At 37.3% G+C, this 21,676-nt stretch overlaps 1 protein-coding gene across 14 annotated transcripts in view; it reads right to left on the bottom strand.

Moving 5' to 3' along the window:
• The window catches only part of PTPRT (protein tyrosine phosphatase receptor type T), a 507,468-nt gene that overhangs the window by 268,478 nt on the left and 217,314 nt on the right, over positions 1-21,676 (bottom strand). For all 14 annotated transcript variants that reach the window (XM_030008888.1, XM_030008884.1, XM_030008894.1 and 11 more), the window contains exons 4-6: positions 20,532-20,613; positions 17,246-17,361; positions 14,781-14,955 (exon numbers count right to left, since the gene is read on the bottom strand). In XM_030008888.1, the coding sequence (XP_029864748.1) occupies positions 14,781-14,955; positions 17,246-17,361; positions 20,532-20,613 (373 nt within the window). The remainder of the gene's footprint in view (positions 1-14,780; positions 14,956-17,245; positions 17,362-20,531; positions 20,614-21,676) is intronic.

Here is a 21,676-nt window from a genome sequence, read left to right on the forward strand (position 1 = left end):
CAGCAACAAGCTGAACTTTTTACTCTCAATTTGTGATACAGTTGCCTGGAACATTAGTTTGTTCAATAGACACAAATGGTAAGAGAAAGAACACATTAGAGACTGTAACTTGTATGTGTCTGACACCAAATTCTGCTTAACAATGCCCAAGCAATTCTGGTTTAATAGAGAAACAAAACTTTAAAAAGCGATGTTTTCTGTACAATATTCTCTTTTTTTTTTTTTTTTTTTTTTTTTTTTTTTTAAGAAACTGGCTTTCCTCTTTTGCTTTTTACAAAAACACATATCAAGCAATGGGCATCAATAGTGCAGTCCCCATACAAGGAACTGCACTGCTGTAATTATAAATAAACCTCTACTATTTTGGAGTAACCCTAGCAACTCAAATGTCTTACTGGCCAATTATTAGTTATTTTCTCCATTCACTTCTACCAGAATTACCTACTGTATTTTTCTTTGTTCGAATTGGAAACAGGATAAATATATGTTGCAGAAACCAGAGGGCCATTTGTCTGATCTTACTGACAAAATTTTGATTGGTGTAAGGAAAACTATCACCTCACCTGCAGCAAAGCATTTTGATGTGGACAGACATGTTGATAAGTGGATAACATTATGGCCTGTCACTTGAATTGCTGCCCTAGAGAGCAGCTAATGAGAAAGAGAAGTAACGGGTGCATATAAAAATGTAAGAACTGACACAAAGATGTACAATGATTTTACCTAGGACAGAAACCTCCCTTTTTTATTTTTTCAAGCAGGTAGTACAGCATGTACCAGTGAATGCAGTAAATACTGGAGGTTGCTAATTTAGTGTACACAAGCCACTTGAAATAATTTTCATCTAAAGTACCTCACCAACTGCACAGTACTAAACTTTAGAAGGATATTTCTTCATGCTCTCAAGTAATCTTCAGATCATGCTTTGAGTAGGGGAATTTGCTTTCCTTTAGTTCCTGGCAGTGTCATTGCGGAAGCCCTTTCTCAGGTAAGAAGCTAGTCCATTGCTGATGTCCTTGCCTCGACTCTATTTACTTTCTCCTGCTGACATCTCAGAGAAACACTGCTGTTCCTTGCTGCTGCAGTGGTTTTGAAGCAGAGATACAATCCTCTGCCAAAACTCAGGAACAACCCCCACCCCAAAAAGCCCAGGAGTCAGATGCATGCTCCTAAAGAATGTTCAGCTGTCACTGAATAAAGATGGTAATGAGGTTGGTTAGACTTTATAGAGTTAAGCAAATCATATGAGTACATCATATAAAAATATTCTGGAGTGTTTTGTACGCCTTTAGAGGTCACAGACATTCCACGTTGTGCATATGCCAATTCATATGCTGTTTCCACAAAAAATTCAAGCCATTCACTAGACAAGCCAGCTTGGATAGTGAGCACTAAGTTGTATTTTTCAAGTAAATACATATGTTCAGTTCTTTGCCCACCAGTTTCACTCCATTTGACTATCTTCTAGTTATAATGGCTAGGGAGGTTCTATCTCAACTAACAGCCAGTAGTATTGTAAACCACAGAAAAAAGCCTCACATTAAGGTCAGGTTGAAAATTTCAGATAAGTAGACCTACAAGTCAAATTTGAAAGAAAAAAAAAAAAAAAACCGCTAAGGCTGCCAACCTACTGAGATTTGAGCAGCAAAAATAAAACTTAATTGATAAAAACAGAACCTTTGCTAAGCACCAGTAAGTTTTATATGTAAAAAAATCTAGCCATTAACTGTTATAGTGAACAAGAATCATCTTAGGTGTTCATATAAACCCAAAGTTTTCCAAGACTAACCCAAGGCTGGATCCTGCCTATCTTACATGTCACGGTAGTTAACAACAGAAGCCCTTTAAGCTTACCGTGAACCTTAATTAAGATTTTCCTACATGCTTGTGGTCCAGTCAACCCCTGGTATTGGTTTAGACAGGTGAACATAATCATACTGCCTATATTCCATTAGTCTGACCATTCAGTCAATGCAGACCTCCTTACAACGTCTGTGATAACCAGGAAGGTATTACTCTGGCTGGGAACCCTTCCTCTCCCTTTCCACCTAAAATAACCCCAAACGTTGGCTGAAGCAAACTTCAGGATTTGTGCCAAAAATCCCACCTCACCTCCCATATTAAGGGCAACAAACAGTATTATCACCACCCCAGTAAACTATAGTAACCCCAGTAAACATTGATGTAACACACAGACAGACCAGAAGTGTCTGCTAACCCGTTAAGTTATATAAAAACTAGGTGAATCTTTCTTTAACGCTCAACAGTTATCTTTTTATTTTTGGTTTTTATTATACGTAGACTTTCAGAATACCCCATGAATCACAACACTCCTTCCATCTTTCACCTCTCCTGGGCTTTATATGTGCTTATTTTCAGTTTAAAGCTCAGACTTGAAACATACGTCTTGATTTAGGTTGCTCCCTATGAGAGACTCCGAAGTATGACTTTTTACAAGGGCGTGTAGTAATAGGACAAGGGGTAATGGCTTTAGACTGAAAGAAGGCAGATCTAGATTAGATGTAAGGAAGAAGTTTTTGACTATGAGGGTGGTGAGGTGCTGGAACAGGTTGCCCAGAGAGGCTGTGCATGCCCCATCCCTGGAAGTGTTCAAGGCCAGGTTAGATGGGGCTTGAAGCAACCTGGTCTAGTGGAAGGTGTCCCTGCCCATGGCAGGGGGGTTGGAACTAGATGATCTTTAAGGTCCCTTCCAATCCAAACCATTCTATGACTCTATGTATTACACTGAAAGACCAATTCTTTCTCTTTTCTCACAAAATGCATTTTGAGGCAGTAATAAATGCTAGAAATTCCAATATGCTGCATGGTAAGCTGTTCTCTGATAGTTGTTAATGATGGGTGATAGGTCTTGGTATTTCCACAAAAAGCATTCCAGAGCCTGTGAAAAACTGGGGAAGACTGAAACTACCACACAATACTCCTACAAAAAAAGGAAAAAGGTGGGAGAGCCAGCACCAAACAAGATCTGAGTCTCATTTATTACAGAAGCATATGCATTTCATTTTCCATTATGTCCACACTACCAGTTCACCTAGCTGCTGATGACAGACTGGTTGCCAATGCTCACAAAATACTTTATTCCTTTCAGGGTTAAAGCACACAGAGAGAAACACAAGGAATTCTGAAAAACTTTTGTTAAAATCCAGCTAAAAATCTGGAAAATTTACCTCCTAGATGAGGTACTGATCTCCATAGGACATGCTATGGAGCTGAGAAACAAAGATGACAGTGATGGACTTCATAGCTGTCAGAGCAAGAAGGCCACAGACAATATCATTTCATTTATCCCTTTGCTCACATTTTTGCTAGCCAGTTCAATGTTGATAAAACAGCACATGGTTCCCAAGGCACTCATGCACTGATCCAAAGGCTAGGGACAGTAGGTGTGCAAAAGCCCCATATTCCTTCAAAATATCCAAAATCTAACATGCCAGTGAACACATCTTTATACTATAGAACAAGTTCAGCCTCCATGGTACACAGGCAGCGTTAGAAATTTGGTGCAAGTGCACACACAAAAATACTCGCATGTCCCAATTATGAAAGCTTTTCTGTGGCACAGAAATGCCTTTTGGGGGGGCTCAAGACATTTCTTTTTTCTGTTTGTGACTGATACCAAAAGGCTGTCTGATAAAAGAAGTAATGTTAAGTTTTACCACACCTGAACCAAAACCCAACAGCTTCCATCAAATCTCCATTAGACATTCAAGGCATCCTGTACACTTTCTTATTAATACATTTATTATTTGTTACTGTATTGAGTCCAGAAGTTCATCACATAGGCAATGACCATCTCCTGTCACATGAAACAATCTGAAACATTCTGTGTGGAAAAAGTACTTTTTCTTAAGCATGTAGTACATGTTTATAGTTCCTTTCTTTATCACTGCTGAAAAGGCTTGTGTTAGAATTTGGCGGGGGGGGGCACGCAGAATCTATGTGCTTAAATTGTTGCTATTCCATAGCAAGCAAGAGAACAAATATCGTAACTAAGTGTATTCATTGTAGAAACAAAAGAGAAAGTTTCACAAATATATGTGAAAATCCAGTTTGAGAAACTTTCCCCAGAACTGACAGCAGCACTTCAACAGAACAAGGGACCTTGCAAAGATACTTAAGACACTTACGTAAGTTAACCGAACAAAGCCAAGGTCATGGTCAATACAAGTTCCTACACAACAACAAAACATTTAATACCTCAAGATTTATTATATTTAGCAGGAAAACTTAAGATCTGACTGTTAGATGCAAAAGCTGGAAACTTTCGACTGGAATAAGGTATAGGCACTAAGCAGTGAAGATAATTAAGTAAAGAGCTTACCTAAAGCTATTGAGATTTTCTATAATTTAAAAACTTTTAATCACGATCAATCTCTTTTTAAAACTATTCTGCTTTATTCATATGGTATTGCACATGATGCAGGAATGACTTGTAAATTCTGTAGGTTGCATATTGCAAAAGGTCAAATTAGATTAAACATTTTTTCTTTCTGTCATTACATCCATAAGTGAGATAAGATATATGAAAAACAATAAAACTTCCTTATGAGTATAGAAGTGCTACACCTGGGGCTGAGGCATGCAGAAAATTCAGATCCTTTAATTTGAAAGTAAATCTCGGAAGAGAGAATATTCTAATTCCTACTGAAACTATCACAGCTATAATGAAGAGTATTAAAATTTCCTTTTTGCTCAGGAAATACCAATAATCCTACTGCAAAGACTATAACAGTACTGTGATTCCAAGAAGATGACATAAAAAGGAATTATGGTGAAATTGAGGATAATTCTGTAACAGAATGAGTTTCCTCAGACTCCTTGACTAAATGCAGTGTTAACTAATGCTAAATTATATCCAATTGTCAGAGCTTTGAAGAGGACCATGCACATGGTGAAAAGGTTATATCTTGGAGACAAAGAATATATTTTTCCTAATAACTGACAGTGTGCAACTCAATTCTAGATAGTGGAGTTAAGCCTTGTCTACCTTCAACATGTGTCACCTGATCCATAGAGCTTTTAATGTAGTCCTGTCCTTTCTTAGTAGGCAGTAGAAAATAGAGCAAGCACTCAATTGTCAGAGGCCATTTACAAAATCAAGACTTATGCTCTAAGAGCTTTCAATACCTAATTTAATACTGGCATCAAGTGAACGTTCCCCCATTTTAAATCCTGAAGAAGAAATTACTGAAAAAAATATTACACTTAGGACTTCTTATAGTTAGATATACAGAAATTTATACAAAATGCTTGTCCACTACAAGATTTCGGTTCTTAAGAGCATAAGGGTTTGTGACTACAACAATAATCATAAAACTTTCCACAAGCAAAGTGATTGATGCATGCTCTGAATTGCGTAACCAATAGGCAACATAACCAACGTACCAAAATTCTTGATCATCCCTAATGTATCATATTCTTGACACAAGGCAAACAAAAGTAAATTATTTGCAAGACTCATCAAGTAGGCCAAAGATATGTAAAAGGTATTGTTAAGTAGAAGGGAGATGGTAGAAAACAATATAAGAGCAAGCACAGAAGTGCTTATACTTAGAGTTTCAACCTCAAAATCCCGGAAAAATACTGACAAATCACTATTTAGTGAGCAACCTGGGTCAGAAGACTGAATAATAGCGTACTGCTGATTAAAAGGCAATAGGACATGGTCAGCAGCCTTCACAAGGGTCAGCCAAAAACTCACAAGCAGCAGCAGCAACAAAAGAAGGATTTGCCACAATATGAAGGAAAGAAAATAGAAAATTAAGGAAGTAAGCAATCCAAACCTGTTCCATTTTAATTTGTGTGTATCCTGCTGTGGGAACAAACAGTTTGTAAGTTGTAGTCTGTCATGTAATTCAGTATTAGCTGCAGGCTAATAAATAGGACAGTAAAGCATATGCAACGACTGATTTATAGGATCCAAAGAGAGATAGCCTAAGTCTTGCAGCTATTTGCATCTTCCTCACATACAAACAAGTACTGATGGAAAGTTTCCTGCTGAGAAAGAGAGAGAGGCAAGAGAAGCACTGGAGAGAAAGCTGGTTAAAAAAAGAAGAGAGAGGACTGTAATAACTTCTTCAGAGAGGGATTTTTACATGTTTGTGCAGCACAGCACAACGCTGCAGTTGAAATCATTCATAATATGATAAAAGGAAAGTTAGAAAAATCAGCAGTACTAGGAGAGGTCTATGAAGAAGCTAAGCCAGAGTTTTACAAGGTCCACCTTGAAGGTGTTATAGCATAGCTGTTCAGCAGGCAGTATGGACTGTAGAGAGCTAGGAAATGTCATATTTTGGTTTTTTTCTTCTCAAATTGATAGGCTAATGATTAAAATAGTGGCAAGGCTTGCTGTAATCACCACCCTATTTAACTGCTGCTCAGCAGATTTCTGCCCTTAGATCTAAAGCATTCTTTAAAAGTCACAGAAGGACAGGGGTAACAGTGAGGATGTGATCTGAACCAGTGCCCCAGCACCAGTTAAAGAGGGGAACAAGTGGTGGTATTTAACATGGCAGAAGATTATCACATCAGATCATAGCTGAAAAACAGCACAACAGATTTTACGGTGGCGATTCTATGAGAAGTGTATTTCATCATCTTACAGCTCGAATGGATGCTGGGAAATTATTTGCTCAGAAAACTGAAGCATTCTTCAATTGAGTAGAGACGGAGGAGGACTGCAAAATCTCAATTCAAAACCACAATTTTGGCTATTTTCTTGCCTCAAATAATCTCACAGTTGAATGGGGAACTAACTTCAAAGTGATCATTCTTTCCTTAACACAGAAACATGCTCTTTAATCTCTTCATTCAGATATGACAAATGCAAACATACCAACGCCCAGCTTCTCCCTGGGGTTCAGTTATACTGGCTTTGAAAGCAAAGCAATTCAGCTCCATCGTTCTAGAGGTAAATGCTATGCAAACTTTAAAAATCCCATTCATCTGAATACCTAACACAAGCTTGCTGAATGGCCTCCATTCAGCACTGCTAACAGACTTCGGAAGACTTGTCATCTCCTAGCTTTGAAGCTAAAGAGATTCTGGAGCTGCCATAATGCTAATGTCCTTAGCTCTGAACTCAACCATTCAGTGTTTTACAAGGCTCCATCATTCTTTCCTCCAAAACTTGCAACTGTCTTTACTTAGGATTATAACCTCCAAACCCAGCAGAGTAGTTTAACAAGTGCCCATATAGTAGATCAGCTGCAGCATATGTAGTGGTATGCTCAAAAGAAAAGAAGGTAGAAGCGAAGGTAGACCTGGAAGTCTGTAAGAAGGCTGAGTACACACATGAAGAAAGATTGTTTAAGAAAGGGTTAGACCTCAACACAATCAAAGATGGTTCAAGATGTACAAAGGGAAAGAAGCTAACTAAAATAAATGAAGGTAGGGTGGTCTTTAGCACAGATCACTGGGAACGAACACATTGCTTTTAACTGTTCTATATCTTGCTGTGCAATTTTTTTTTTAAACAATAAAAATAAATATAAAAGTTGGGCACACATTTCACACATCCTAAGAAACCCAACCATGCATTAAGCAGATTCACAGTATGCTGCCAACAAAGAGTAAAGCTTAAATCAAGGCAAAGATAGCTGGGGAATTCATTAGCACTTTGCTCAGGACAGAAATTATCCCTTCTACAGGTGATTTTGAACTTCTTAGTTCAGTCATCCTACAACAAATACAATACCTTTGCAGAAAGCCTATTAGCTGCAGTAACTACTGCATTTCTGAAAGAGAACAGTAACTATGCTTCTTTACACTGTCTAGCACCACAAAATTTTTAAAAGTTCCAATAATCACATTGGTCTGAGGCATTTGCATCTACACACAGTCTACTCCCTTCATTGGAAATTAATTGTTTCTCCTATACAGATGGGATCTATAGGTCTCACTGTATCGTAAACACACTCTTTGTTTTGCTGTTTTATTCTTAAAGGTTCTCACATTAATAATCATCCTTTCATACCATTTCATATTAAGTAAAGCATTACTTTTTTAGGTTGGTTTTTTTTCCACTGCAACAGTATTAATATTTTTATGTGAAAAGGATATCTTTCCTGCTGAGATAACAGCTCATACCCAACAATTATATCCTACAAGTGTCCAAGTATGCCTAAATCATATCAGACTCTTCACCAACATTCAAGTATGGTGACAGATGATACTTCAAGGGACTTCTCTTGAATTAAAAGCATTTAACAGGATTGTAACCACAGGGTGGGTAAATTAAGAACAGCTTTAGATTCTATTTTCCAGAAGCCCATTAATGACTTCCCTACAATTAAACAGGCAGAAGAAAGATGGGCAGAAGAGAGTTAACAGGGAATGTGACTCATCTTTTCTGCTAAATCTTTTAGCTAAGACATAAACAAAAAAAAAAGTGTAATTTTGAATTGTAATGTCACATGAGCATCATTAGCAATCAACTTGCATGAAAATTTGTACATTAAAAAGAAAAAAAGAACAATGAAAAGCTGCCAGATACATTTTACAATGGCACACGTCTGGTGGTCTGAGTTACCAACTTATCCACTGCAAGAAAGTTTCCAGTTAGCAAAGGCATTTGGGATATGTCCTTAGCATTTGATGCTCTTTTCTGAGTATGAACAGTCCTGAATTAATTTCTATGGAGTTGCCTTAAACCTTCTTGATAATTTTAACTAGAAACTGAAAAGGCTGGGAGTTCAGACTACGTGATGTAAGCCATAGGCATAATCTAGCAGGAACACACCCTACTAGAAACAGCAGCATAGGTTGGAGAAAAAGTGATATAAAGCATTAATTCTGTATTTTGACTACACTTGACAAGCATGCTAGAAAGCTAATAGGGAGGAAAAGTAATACTGGCCAAGTAACTGCTACTCCTCCCTTACTTTTAAAAATAAATGAGAACTGGTAGTTGCAAGACTGTAGACTGGCAAATGGATAATACAGCACAATGGAAGCCTCCAGCATTGAAAACCCAAGAACTTGAGTAAATAGTTAACAGTCTTTACACCCAGCAGCAATATACTAGGAAGTCACATTACTGCTATCTTTCTGCAAGATGTAAGGCAGCATGAAACATGTGAAATTACCTTGTCCATACTTTTCAAACATAAGCATAATCCTAGGTAGGCTGAAACACATTCATTTGTGTTTTGCCAGTATCCTTGCTTCCGCCAGCTGCACTGTTTGTTGGGGGCTTTCTCTAAAATAGGAGGTTAATAGGTAGGTATGGTTTACTGGAATACACACCAATAAATAACATTTACACAGAAACAGAAAGTCTACTGAAAAAAGAGATACAAAAGGTTGGGAAAAAATATAGATTGAATTGTCAATACATCATTAGTTCATGAACTTTCCTTGTACCCCAGCTGTAGTTTTGTATTCTTTCTGGATATGCTTATTCTAATTTATACCTGTTGACTAATGTAAACATGAGAAACAAGGAATGCACATGCTGGAACATGACTGCACGTCTGTGTAGCACTCGGTGCAATTCTGAAGATTGGATCCTGTATATAAAGTATACATTAATCAGTTCTCAAGGAAATGGCTTCATTTCCCAGTTCTATTTTGGAGGTTAAACAGAAGGAGAAGGAAATGTTTCCTTTTAAAAGAGCACATAAGGTTCATACTAACTGCTAATTTCTATGAAACAACGGCTTTGATTTCATATCTCTCCCATTCACTTCACAGAAAATATTAAGTTGGACTGAAAGAAGAGAAAGTGGAATTAAAGCTCTTGGTGGGAGTGAATGAGTGTTTGTAGTCCCTTTGCCTCCCCTTTTCTCACCACACACCCACCTAATGATTAAAACTGAGTTAAAGCAACTGCTACTGAACTACACTGAACTAGACGATTAAACAGAGCAAAACCAAGTTCAAGTGATTACCAGCCAGATGCAAACACCAAGGAAGGGAGTATTACATTCCCTACACCACTGTGACTGCAAAGAAATAAAGGAATGTAAGTGGCTTTTTCAGACACCCTACAATCATGAAGCCATTCTCCCTTGTTCAGTCATTTCAAAGGCAGCATAACCTTCATAAAAGGTTTGCATGCACACACACACAAAACCCATTCTGTACTGGCGTAGCGTTCAAAAGAGCAATATCATTATATGCTTTATCAAATCTATACTTAACTTCTCATGGTACAGTACATGTAAATTCCGCAAACTGAATCTATTTGTGTAAACTGGAAAAAATAGAGGAAGAGATAGCACTCAGCCTGAGGGAAACTCTCATTGTCACAGTTGTACTGATAGTGTTGGTAGCATCAGGAAGAGACTTTCTCCTGTTTACAAGGTGGTAACTTCGAGGACCTTGATTAATGTGCATTACTCAGGCAGATGAATTCAAACCTACCCAGCAACTTCTGTGATCTGGATGAGTCTGATAAGTAGCTGGAAGGCATAAAAATTCCTATCTGAACTCATTAATGCATACTAGAAAAAAAATACTTTTTTAACAGTAAAATCTAAAACGTACATATACCACAGCTGAGCTTATCTCCTAAATGGTTCCAAGGGAGGCAGTGGACTCAGTCTTTCAGACACTCTGATGGCAAAAGAGGAGAGTTGCAGTACAGTGTCTACTTTTCATATCAACGCCCCCAATCTCCTGAGTAAAATATGGGGACTTTAGGACAACCACAGAAACAGTAGTTATTTTACGCCATGATGGCAAGGATATTATGCTAGTTTTAATGAGTACATTTGGCATGAATATCCTGGGGTATAGAACTATCCATGCATGAGGGATGAAAATAAATTAAAAAAAAATAAACAAACCAACAAACAAAAACTTTAAAGAATCCTTTTCACATCTACCACTTCTCTTAGTAATTGCTTTATACAAAGTGAAAGACTTCGGAGTTTGTGAGCATCCTAAACAATTATGTTGAAGACAATTATATTTTCATCCCAAGAACAAGCTCTACTTCAGAGTATACGTGTAACACGTGCACTTGTTTTATTCAAGGAAACCTATGGAGGGCCTAGTGTGACATTTCTAGGGCCAGCTCCAGACCAAGATCAGGCCCAGCTGTAGAATAGAGATGTTTTCATTTCTTACTACTTTTAAGCTCCAGAAAACTTTGTCTCCTAATAGGACTTCCTGCTGTTTCATAATTAACTGAAACTATTCTGGACACAGCTCAAATAATAAATACTGAGACAGTCAAAATACATGTAGAGGTTTTCCTTGATGAGTCTGCCTTATAAATGTGAATCTGGAATCTGCACAGCATATTTAATACTGGAGAAGCTTAAATATATAGATTTATTTAAATTTCTAATTATTTAGCATGCTTCTCACACTTGAGTATCTCAACTCTGATAATTTGACAGCGTGTTTCTTTGTTGTGGTTTTTTGTTTGGTGTTTGTGTATATGGATTTTTAAAAAAACTTATGTCTACTTATTAGGAAAAGACTCAGATCACTACAGCAGTTTCCTCTGTGTACCTGGTAAGTTAATAAACAGACGGTGCAATTACAGTGACAAGCATCATACCAGAAAAGACCTAGACAAAAAATAGTAAGCAACTCTGAAAAAAAAAACCCCTACCTGTCCCTCTGGTGCCACTGAAGGCATCAGCTTCTCACGTCTAAAAACCTCAAGAAAAGAGAGACTGATAAAAGACAAGCTGTCCCAAATATCACAAGGATGATAGAAAGCCACTCAGTTAAGAGACAGACTGTTTTTCATCCACGTTGACTAACCAAACACTTTGAAAATCAACTAAGACAAAACTGAAGAGATCTAAAACATACCCTTGGAGGTCTGTAGAGGGGCTCTGTTGAGCACTCCTACCCTTGTAGTAGCAGAACAGACCCTGAGAAAATGCCACGAGCCTTAAAAGAATTTGCATCAGGTAGCAACAAAATAATTTTGAGGGACTTCCTGGAGAGTGAAAAGCTCAGAAAAATTGGCTCATGAAAAATAGGTTATAGGTGCTGTAATATTCCCTCTTTATCAGCTCTCTGTGGATTCCTACCATGTATTGAGTAATTAATTTAGGCATCCAGAATATCTGAAAGGGATCAGGAAAAAAATACAATTGCAAACAAACGTCCATATATACACATACACAGAGTTTAAAATGTTATTCACAACCTTACATAATGTGACAGGTGTCCTGGAAGGACACTATCGTTAATACAGACCTTAAATGATAAGATTCCAGCCAATTTCCACAGTATTTTAAACAATCTTTACTCAAGCAAAACCTACATTTAGTTCAGAATATCAGTAACTGCCACACAGCTTTTACTTAAAAGAAAATTACAGACAACAAGCATTCCATTCATATGTGAGCAGTATAGCAAGACATAGAATCTCTGGGGTTTTTTAAAACTGCCCTGTACAAAATTGTATTAAATAACTATATGTGCAACAGCAAGGAATAAGAAATAGAGAAGAGCTATTTCCACTGCAGCACCAAAGGATGGTAAGGTGTACAGATGAAAAGGATAGGTTTCTCTGGCTTGACTATTATGATTCTAGAGTGCAAAGAGAAGAATAAATGTATTGTCATTTACACAAGCCTTGCAACAGAGTCAGAAGACAGAAAAGTATTAGCATATACAGCAAATAGCATCTACAGAAAAGCATTTTCACAGTACTACAAAGGTATCTCCTGCCACTGAATATACTGTAATAATTTGAAATTAATAAAGTTATGATCTTTTGTATAAGATTTCCAGTAATTACTTTACAATAATACACTGTTCCTAGTAAAGATGTCCACATAGACAATAAGGGGAGGACTTTTTTGGGGGGGGAGGGGTGGCAGAAGGTGGTGCATGTTTAATTTCATTGCTCATTTAATTTGCCAAAATAGTTATCTATTGTTCCAATTTAGGGTGTAGAAGAAGTAAACGTATCTCAAAGCAAAACCTCTCTCTCTGTATCTACCAAATATTATCATTCGATATTGAGAAATGTAAATTACTCTTTCCTTTCTCAATACTACAATAAAACATCTTATGCATAGGGAAGCAAACGGATCTTTACATTAAAAAGATATACAGATACACTTTTAAACCTTAACCTTAGTTGAAGAAATCCTCTATGATTTTATGTTCAACTGATCAAGAGAAGGCACGTCAGAAGCAGAGTATTACAGCCTGGATTTAGTGGGTTTAGGGGCAGGACTATCAATTGAGCAAAACTTCAATTACAGACTAATTTAATGTATACCCAAGTACATTATTGCAATTCAATAAACATCTCTTCAGAATTAAACAATTCCAATTTGCTTTCATTTCAGCCTGTGTGCATGCATTACAAATTTGCTATTATCCACACTAAAATTAGTCAGACTGTTTGGAAGCACTCATCCATGCAATCCCAGTGTGTCACCGTGCTGTATCAAACTAACCTCAGATGAACCACTTAACCTTACCTGCTTACTAAACAGGAGCAAGGAGCAGAGGAGTGTACCTTCCCATAAAAATACTACTCTCCTAAAATTTCTTCTAGCTAGGTGTCTGCCTGAGTAATCCAGCAATGAATCTATCAACATCTCTCCCCAATGGACATCCAGCCATTCATGTTTATAACTAATTCTTCTATTTTTTCCCTCCTTATATCAATGACTATGAAAGTGTCAGGCACCTATTCAACTTAGTATATTACGATATTTGGTTGCTCCAGAAGATTGCCTTCCCTCTATTTAGCTACGATACAATACTAGATACGCTACTCTCGGCAACTCAATTCCTTTTTAATCATGAATTAATTCCTCCAGATTTGAACAAAACACAAGATCACCAAGTGGGAATTAAAAGCACTTGGCATCTAACAGGACCACTTTCTTCACGATCTCTGTAGTCTGAATATCTGCACCACGCAACACTGTATTTAAGGCATTGTAAATGCATCAGTATACTGATCATCAAATGACAGAGTAAGTTGGCAGAAAGTAATACAGTGGACAAAAGTGATCTCATTTCTACAGCAGCCCTCCATTTTCACAGAAAAGTGAAACATTTAGATCAACAAAATTATACTCTGTGAGCAGACCGATACTTCAAATTCCTCCCATCTCACATCATCCCCACCCCAAACACAGAATGTCTCAGAAGCGACTTAGCCACCTTCTGATCTCTCCACCTAAGAGTCAGTGAGCATCCCTGTGGTACAGGTCAGGGTAAGTTTAAAAAAAAAAAAAGAAAGAAAAAAAAAAAAGCAGCAGCACAGTAAATAGCACTTTACTGCATGCCTCATGAAGGCAAGATTAAGACACATCTTGCATGTGTCAGGCACAGCATCAGCTCTTCAATCACAGAAAATAACAGGGCTAAAACCCTAGCATCCTTCAAGAGCTACTGATGCTTCTACTGTGTACTTCAGAACATCAGCAGAATCACTCCCGTCATTTACTCCCAGCAGCCTTGAACAGACTCTTCCGACATGCAATGCTCCATCACAAGATTATTTATGCCTGATAAAATATTGTAAAGAAAGGCAGATGAAGCTGACTGACAGCCAGACTGTTTAGCTGACTACAGTAAAAGTATCCATAGCTACCATGCATTACTACAAAAGCTTATAAATAGGGCTGTATCCAAAGTTTCGATTCAAATAATTGTTTTAAGAAAATTATTGAAATTCATATCACTTTTACCCTTTTTTCTTACTTAAATTTAATATGAATGAAAGAAGAAGGTCCAATAGGATGTCAAGTTTTATACATAGCTGCCATCTGGGAGGAAATACTCAACTTGCATAAACTTACTGTTTTAATGCAACATACCTTTCACTATTAATTCTGCATAATTCGAAACTCCAGATCCACCATCTGAACGAATGACACATCGGTACTTGCTGATACTGCGTTGAGAGGTGTCAGCTACACTGACAGTAGCAGAAAAACGTCTATGGTTGACCACTCGAGTAACCATTAATGCTGTGTCCCTTCCATTCCACTGCTGTAAAGGCAGACAAAAATAATGCAAGTTATGAAGAGAGACACAAATATGCATTCATGTGTAATTCATTCTTTGTCATGCTTCTTAACATTGCTAAGACCTTTGTGTTCACATCACAAGGCTAGATTTTATACAAGACAATTTTTCAAGAGAAGACTGCTAGCCATACCCTCGAAAAATTTACAGGATTGTATGAACTAGGGCTTAAATAGTCTTACACATATATGTAAGTTTTCACTTCTATTTAATTTTTGAAACATATTTGGACATTTGATGTGTTATATTTACTGAAAAGGCTAGAGAGTGACAGCTCAGACTATGCAATTCTACACAGTATATTTAGAGGCCTGGTTAGTATATGAAAACATGGCAACTGAATGGTTTGTGTACACCTGGGAAAATGCTACAAATGAACAGATTTGATAAACTTGGCATTTTCAGATGTAAAACTTTGATTCTGGACCAATTTAAATAAATTGGTTGGATGAGGAGACATCCTTATATGTCCAACATTCCTCAATAAACCTCTCTACCAATGCCAGACTGCATTTTCCCAACTGGAAGAGGAACAGATGAAGAATTAGCTAGAAATAGTAGTGCTCCACAGCATGAACACCTGAACTTGCTCACTTGGTCTAGTTTATTAGGAGTTTCAAAGGAAAACACACTGCTGGTTTGCCGATTTCCAGTAATCAGTTTTTGGGTGTGTTTCCAAGGCTATTTTCATTAAATGTTTCAATTTTAGAGAATGGAAACCACGTTTCCACTAGCAACAATAATGATTTCCTCCCAAAGCCTTGCTTCTCACAGGAAAAGGCTCATACTGCTTCAGGACAGAAGTGTTTTCACACACATCTAGTCATAACCGCAGAAAGATTTCACTGAAAACTCAAAAAAGATAAAGAATAAGCCAAAAATATATCTCAGTAGATGCTAAAAGTACACTATAGGTTAATAAATTTCAGATAAAAATATAATTTTTAGAACAGCTGTGATAAAAGTACAGTTGAAGCAACTGTCAAGTCACTTTTACATAATGCCGACTACATTTCTCACCAACTCAAGCCTTTTTCCCAGTTCTAATTTTCATTTTTATGATTAGGTAAACCGATTCCTCCCCTAGTATTTAAGCTAGATTTGAAATTGTTATTTTTGAAGTTTATTAAAAAGTCTGAAGTCATTAAAAAAGTTTGCGTAAATCTGTTAATTATTTGACTACAAATGTCATAGCAACCGTGACAAAGGCCATTCTTGTCTGCCTCAGATGTTACAAATATGGGGTGGTCAGGCCCTCAGTCGCATCAGTCCAAGCTAAGAATGAAAACTGGTGACTGGCTTAAGCATTCTGAAAGTTTATGTTGGCCCTATGTACGCGCACAGCACATATAGCAAGAGAATCCTCTTGAGTTGTTTGGGATATTAGGTGTTTAATGGCACAGAAGTTTAGAAGAAACAAAGAGGTCGAGTATTTTAAAAGCTTCTAGAAGGTCTTTATGTATAGTGCATGGTAATGGTGGGAGTCCACATACCAGAGCACTTCAAAGGGCAGAAGAAATAATTCTGTCCTTCACTGGGAAACATGCACTCCACATCTTCAGTTCGATATATGTTCCATTTCTAACTCTAGAACTGAAAATGAGTTCTTAAGTTTGTTACTACACCCACCTGAATAACACAACCCAGTCTTTTAAGTCCAACCAGTAGAGTGAAAATATAGACATTAAGAGAGGGAATGTTTTGGTCTTTTAGTGAGTGACTAAAAGGAACAATCTACTATCAGTGCAACCAAGGGCAACTGGGAGGAAGAAAAACAGTGGGTACAAACTGGTTTTGCCTGTTTTCACCATCCAGGTAGTAATCTCAGACTTCAGGTTTTCGTCTTAGCATATTGCCACTGGCTCTTTGCTGAGGACATTTTTGGAGGGCAAGAGTAAAGCAGATTGCATAATAAAGCAGAAGTGAAGAACTATTCCACTTGTTCTGTCTTATGCTTTATGACTGAGTGCTTATGGCTACATAGGCATTTGTTTGAAACCAAAATTTTGCTGTAACTGGCTGTTTTTTCCATCTTCTGTGTCACGATTCTGTACTTTGTCACCTTAAACTCTCACCTAGAAATAATTTAAGGCAGTTCTCAAAGGATCTTGATGAAAAGATTTTGCCCCACCACCCAGTCTTTCTCTATCTACTTATTTTACTTGAAAAAATAAACAAACCAAAACCAAACAAAACCAAACAAAACCAACCAAACAAAAAAAAGTTACCACCAAAAAAAAGCACATTACTTTACCTGGAGCCAGAGTTTGTCATGCTGCGACCACTTCCCCCCAGCAATGCACTGGAATGTCGCATTCTGTCCCACATTAACCTCCACGTTCTGAAGTCGTAGGAAATGAGGTGCTTTTCCTAACAAAAGATGCGAAGTATTGCAAGGGTAGAGCAAGGCAGTAATTGACTGTGCTACACCAACACAGATATAAACACTCAGCAAAGCATTAGGGCCTACCCTTGATAAAGTCATTTTGCAAAATAAACCTGTCCTTCAGTATTTAACTATTCACTGCAGAGTGAGGTGGATGATGGATCTGACAGAGGATGGCCTAACAGATCATATGGAACTCTGGCACATCTAAAAACTTAGATCAAATTACAACACAAGTTCATGGTCATCAGCACAATTTCTTGCTGCTTGCTATAAAGAGTAATCGAGTAATTTCTTTTCTTTGGAAAACTGTGTTTCTAAAAAGGTCAAAAAAAATCAAATGCTTCTGAGCTTGTCAAGCATGACTGACCCCAAACAAATTTTCACAAGGGTCTTTTTTTCCTATTTATTTTATTGACTATCAAATACATCCTAGACCTTTAGAATAATAATGTGTCATTAATACCAAACCAGATATTAAATGAAACATTCATATAAGTGACAGTATTGTATCACTGTACTAGTTTAAGATCACCAATATCAGTGTTTTGCTGATAATAAATTCTGTATTAATTCAATATTAATCCACTGATATTAAAATGCAGACATCACATTTGTTCACAAAGGAACTAGATCAGAGGATTATCTTTTTGACTAAATACCAGATTCATTTACCTCTGTAAGTGAACTTATAAGAAAATAAAAAATATTACAGTAGTGAATCTGACACTTTTAAATGAACTTAGTTCTTGCTGGGCTTCAGAAAAAAGCCTGTGCACCAACTTTGAAAACTTTTAGTAGGACACACTAAATAGCCTTCTGAGAGTCTAAAGATCAGAGTTTTTCAACTTCATCTTTACATTTTCTACCATGATTAGACACTGATGAAATACACAATTTCAAAGGACATACCAACCCATCTTTTTCTATTAGAATCAAATAGCTTAAAAAGGATGTGGGCATCTGTGTCTGTGCATGCATGAAGCTTGCCATGTAAGTATTTGTCTACTATAGACACCTGAACAGAGAACACATGCCTATGCACTCTCTGCCAAATGTTTTTATCTAGCTTCTGTATCCCATTCACCACACGCTCAGTTTGCTGACAGCTCCTGAAAGATAGTGAGTCTGTACCATCATGCTTTCTGGGGGATCAGTAATTTGCGTCAAAGTTTACTGGAAAACTACCTCTGGGTGACAGTCAGAATATACTACATTATATTTGCAGGCTAATACTAGTAATTTCTTCTGCAGTCTAAGGTGGGCAGATATAAGCCAGCCCCAAATATGAAGCTGCATAGCCTGGGTGAGTGCAGTCACACCAACCCCAAACTCCTAGGCCTCAGGTCTGCCCAGCTTCCAGATCATACGGCTGTCCTATGATTGCAAGTGCTCATGCACACATAGTCAACGAGCTTTTAGTGTAATGAAAATTGACACTCCAGTGCATTCCTTCACGGGACCAAAAAAAATGGCAACACCAAGATATTTATTTTTCTCCATTACTGTGTCATTAGGGACATTTCACTGCAGTTTTGCTGATACTTAGGTTTGTCTGCTATACTGTCATCTGTGAAGGTAAAGCAGATATGAAGAAGTAACACCAACAATTTCAGTAACCTCCAGGGTCATCAGGAGCTTCATGGTCCCTGTGTTTTGAGTTATAACAATTGTAAAACACATATGAGGGGCAAAGCCTGTACAAGTCAATGGCACACACTCTGGTGACATTTACCCTGGTGGCTGTCACTGCTGAACAACAAAAGCAACGCTGGGAATCAGACAGGAGAAGCATTTACAAAGACTGCAGAGAACTTGCAGCTTGTAGTGAGTTCTGTATGCTGCAGGTTGCAAACGGATTCAAAATGGAGTAGTTAACTGTTTGAATCATTTTGGTTTTGAGTGACCACGAATGCATTTAAATCAGTTTAAATACTTGATTAAATAGGGGTGTAACACAGCATCCTGTCTGTTGGCTTTTTTTTAAAATCCCATAACTTTCTTGTCTACGCTTTGCCTAGTAGCTTTGTTCAGTGGCCTCTTTCCCAGTAAAGTGATCAGTCATAACCCAACATGCTGTGGAATGCACACAGGCCATTTGGGGGATTTGTTTAGCTGCTGCCAGTTATCAGCAACATCTGGTTAATACAGATTGTAAGTATTTCTTAATGAAGTAAATGCACCCAAAGGCCTGAGCAATGAGCACATGGTAAATACAAATATAATTCAGTTAAACAGCAATTAACCATACTGCAGTTATCAGAAATGTCCTGTTAAACTTGAGCAGAACCATGTCTGTCACTTTGAATGGCAGCTGTTCTTTGAAATTCCTATTGCAAGAAAATCAGTTGATTTCACTCCATCAATGTGATCCATGATTTTTTTTTGTGAGCAGCTGTCACTGACTTACTAAAACTATGAACGAGTGAGAGAGGCTATAAAAAAATCTTTAGAAGAAACTGTATGCTACATACACAATATAGACACACAAAGGCCTCAAACCACTCTGTAGATGCATAGAGAAAGCAAACAAGTTCAGACTCAAAGGCTGAGGGTTGAGGTTTCTTTAAATAGAAAAAAAAAAAAAACCTAAGCTTATTATTATGGCTGCAATAAAAGAAATGCAGTAGTAATATTTTTGACCAGTGTAATGAACCTGCATTACTTTCTACTCCTGTGCAAGTGTATTGTCTGAATGAGACTTATTTTTAATATCTTTAGGGGGATGCTGAGTGGGTTTAACATTTGTTGAGACACACACACCTTTGGGATATGTCCTTTACCAAGGAAATACTGAAACAATTTGTTTGTCTCTTCTTAAGTTAACCACACAGGATATTATCAGAAGCTTTTTAGATTGTTTTCTACAGCAATACAATTCAGAAATAATAAAACAATCAGTTTTATGTTCTCATAACAAGAGAGGAAGGGAGAATTCCACAGATGTCCTGGCACTAGCTATAGACTGAGAGCAGTTTTGCCTTTTGCACAACTTGCAAAGTTATGTAATTATGCAGGGCTGATTGTCTTTAGGTGTCTCAGAGATATAGAAGATGACATTTTAGTGCTGACCAAAATGGGTAAATCACTCCTTTAGACTGTAAAGCCTGGTATGTAACACACTGATATAGTTAGAAAAACAAAGAGTGCTCACTGCATGGATGGGCGAGAACTCTGACTTCATCCACAGCTATGTACCCTGGGTGTCCTTTCAAAGAGACAGATTCAAATATCACCTGAAATACAAAATAAGAAAAAGTTTTCTTAAAAAGAATAGCTACACTAGTCATTTGGCCAGTCACAATATTCTGCTCTTATTCCAATGTCCGAGTCATTCAAGGCATTTCATTGTTATTAATGAAGGGATACCAAGGTATGTACATGCATACCAAAGACTGAAAAACTGTTTGATATGGAAAACAAAAAATTAGAGCAACATTCATCAGGATAAGAGACAACTATGTGCTTCTTTCATTCCAAAGAGCAAAAAATACCCTGTGTATATACACACCTATGTTCACTTTAAGCACCACTCCAAGAACATTAAGTAGATAATCATTTGACATCTTGTTGTTAGTATGCCTCGGAAAGCTGGAGAATCCTGTACATGAGATAAAATTCTCTTGTTGAATCAATAAACCTGCATGGATTCATCTGGAGAAAACCTTGATTTGGCACGGATGCCATTGCAGTATTAGAAAGCAAATTACAAGCAACAGATGACCCTGGATTCTAGTTACTGTACTGAAATAAGATTCTCCCAGATATAATAAAGTTGTTTCTGCCTTTCCCTGGATTGAACTAGCATGGTCTGAGAATGAATATTCTTAAAAACCACATGTAGTATTTCTCCACGTTAATGGTACATTAACTAGCACTTTCTATTTTATTTATGTAGCTAGATAATGAAAGCGTTCCAATAATTTGGGCCTGCATAGACAGATATTCAATTACAGATGAACAAAAATCTCATTCTTCCCTATGGCTTTGTGATTTTACCTGGAAAACTGCCCTGATTTGAAGTATGCTGTTACTAAAAATATACAGGCTATCTGAAAATAGGCAGTGCAGAAAAAAACCCTAAAAAACTGATAAAGCGATCGTTAAAACTAAGTTAACTACTGCCAAATAAGCTAACTAAAAATTCAGGAGAAAATAGTATTAAATATGGTGCAGTTTGGCCAACAATTAAAGGATAGTACAACATTAGTTGTAGACTGTGACCTCATTGCAGTCTACACCTTCCTCAAAGTGGGCAGCGGAGGGGGAGGTGCTGATCTCCTCTCTCTGGTGACCAGC

Source organism: Aquila chrysaetos, chromosome 3 (assembly GCF_900496995.4).
Source record: "Aquila chrysaetos chrysaetos chromosome 3, bAquChr1.4, whole genome shotgun sequence".
Lineage (NCBI taxonomy): Eukaryota > Metazoa > Chordata > Aves > Accipitriformes > Accipitridae > Aquila > Aquila chrysaetos.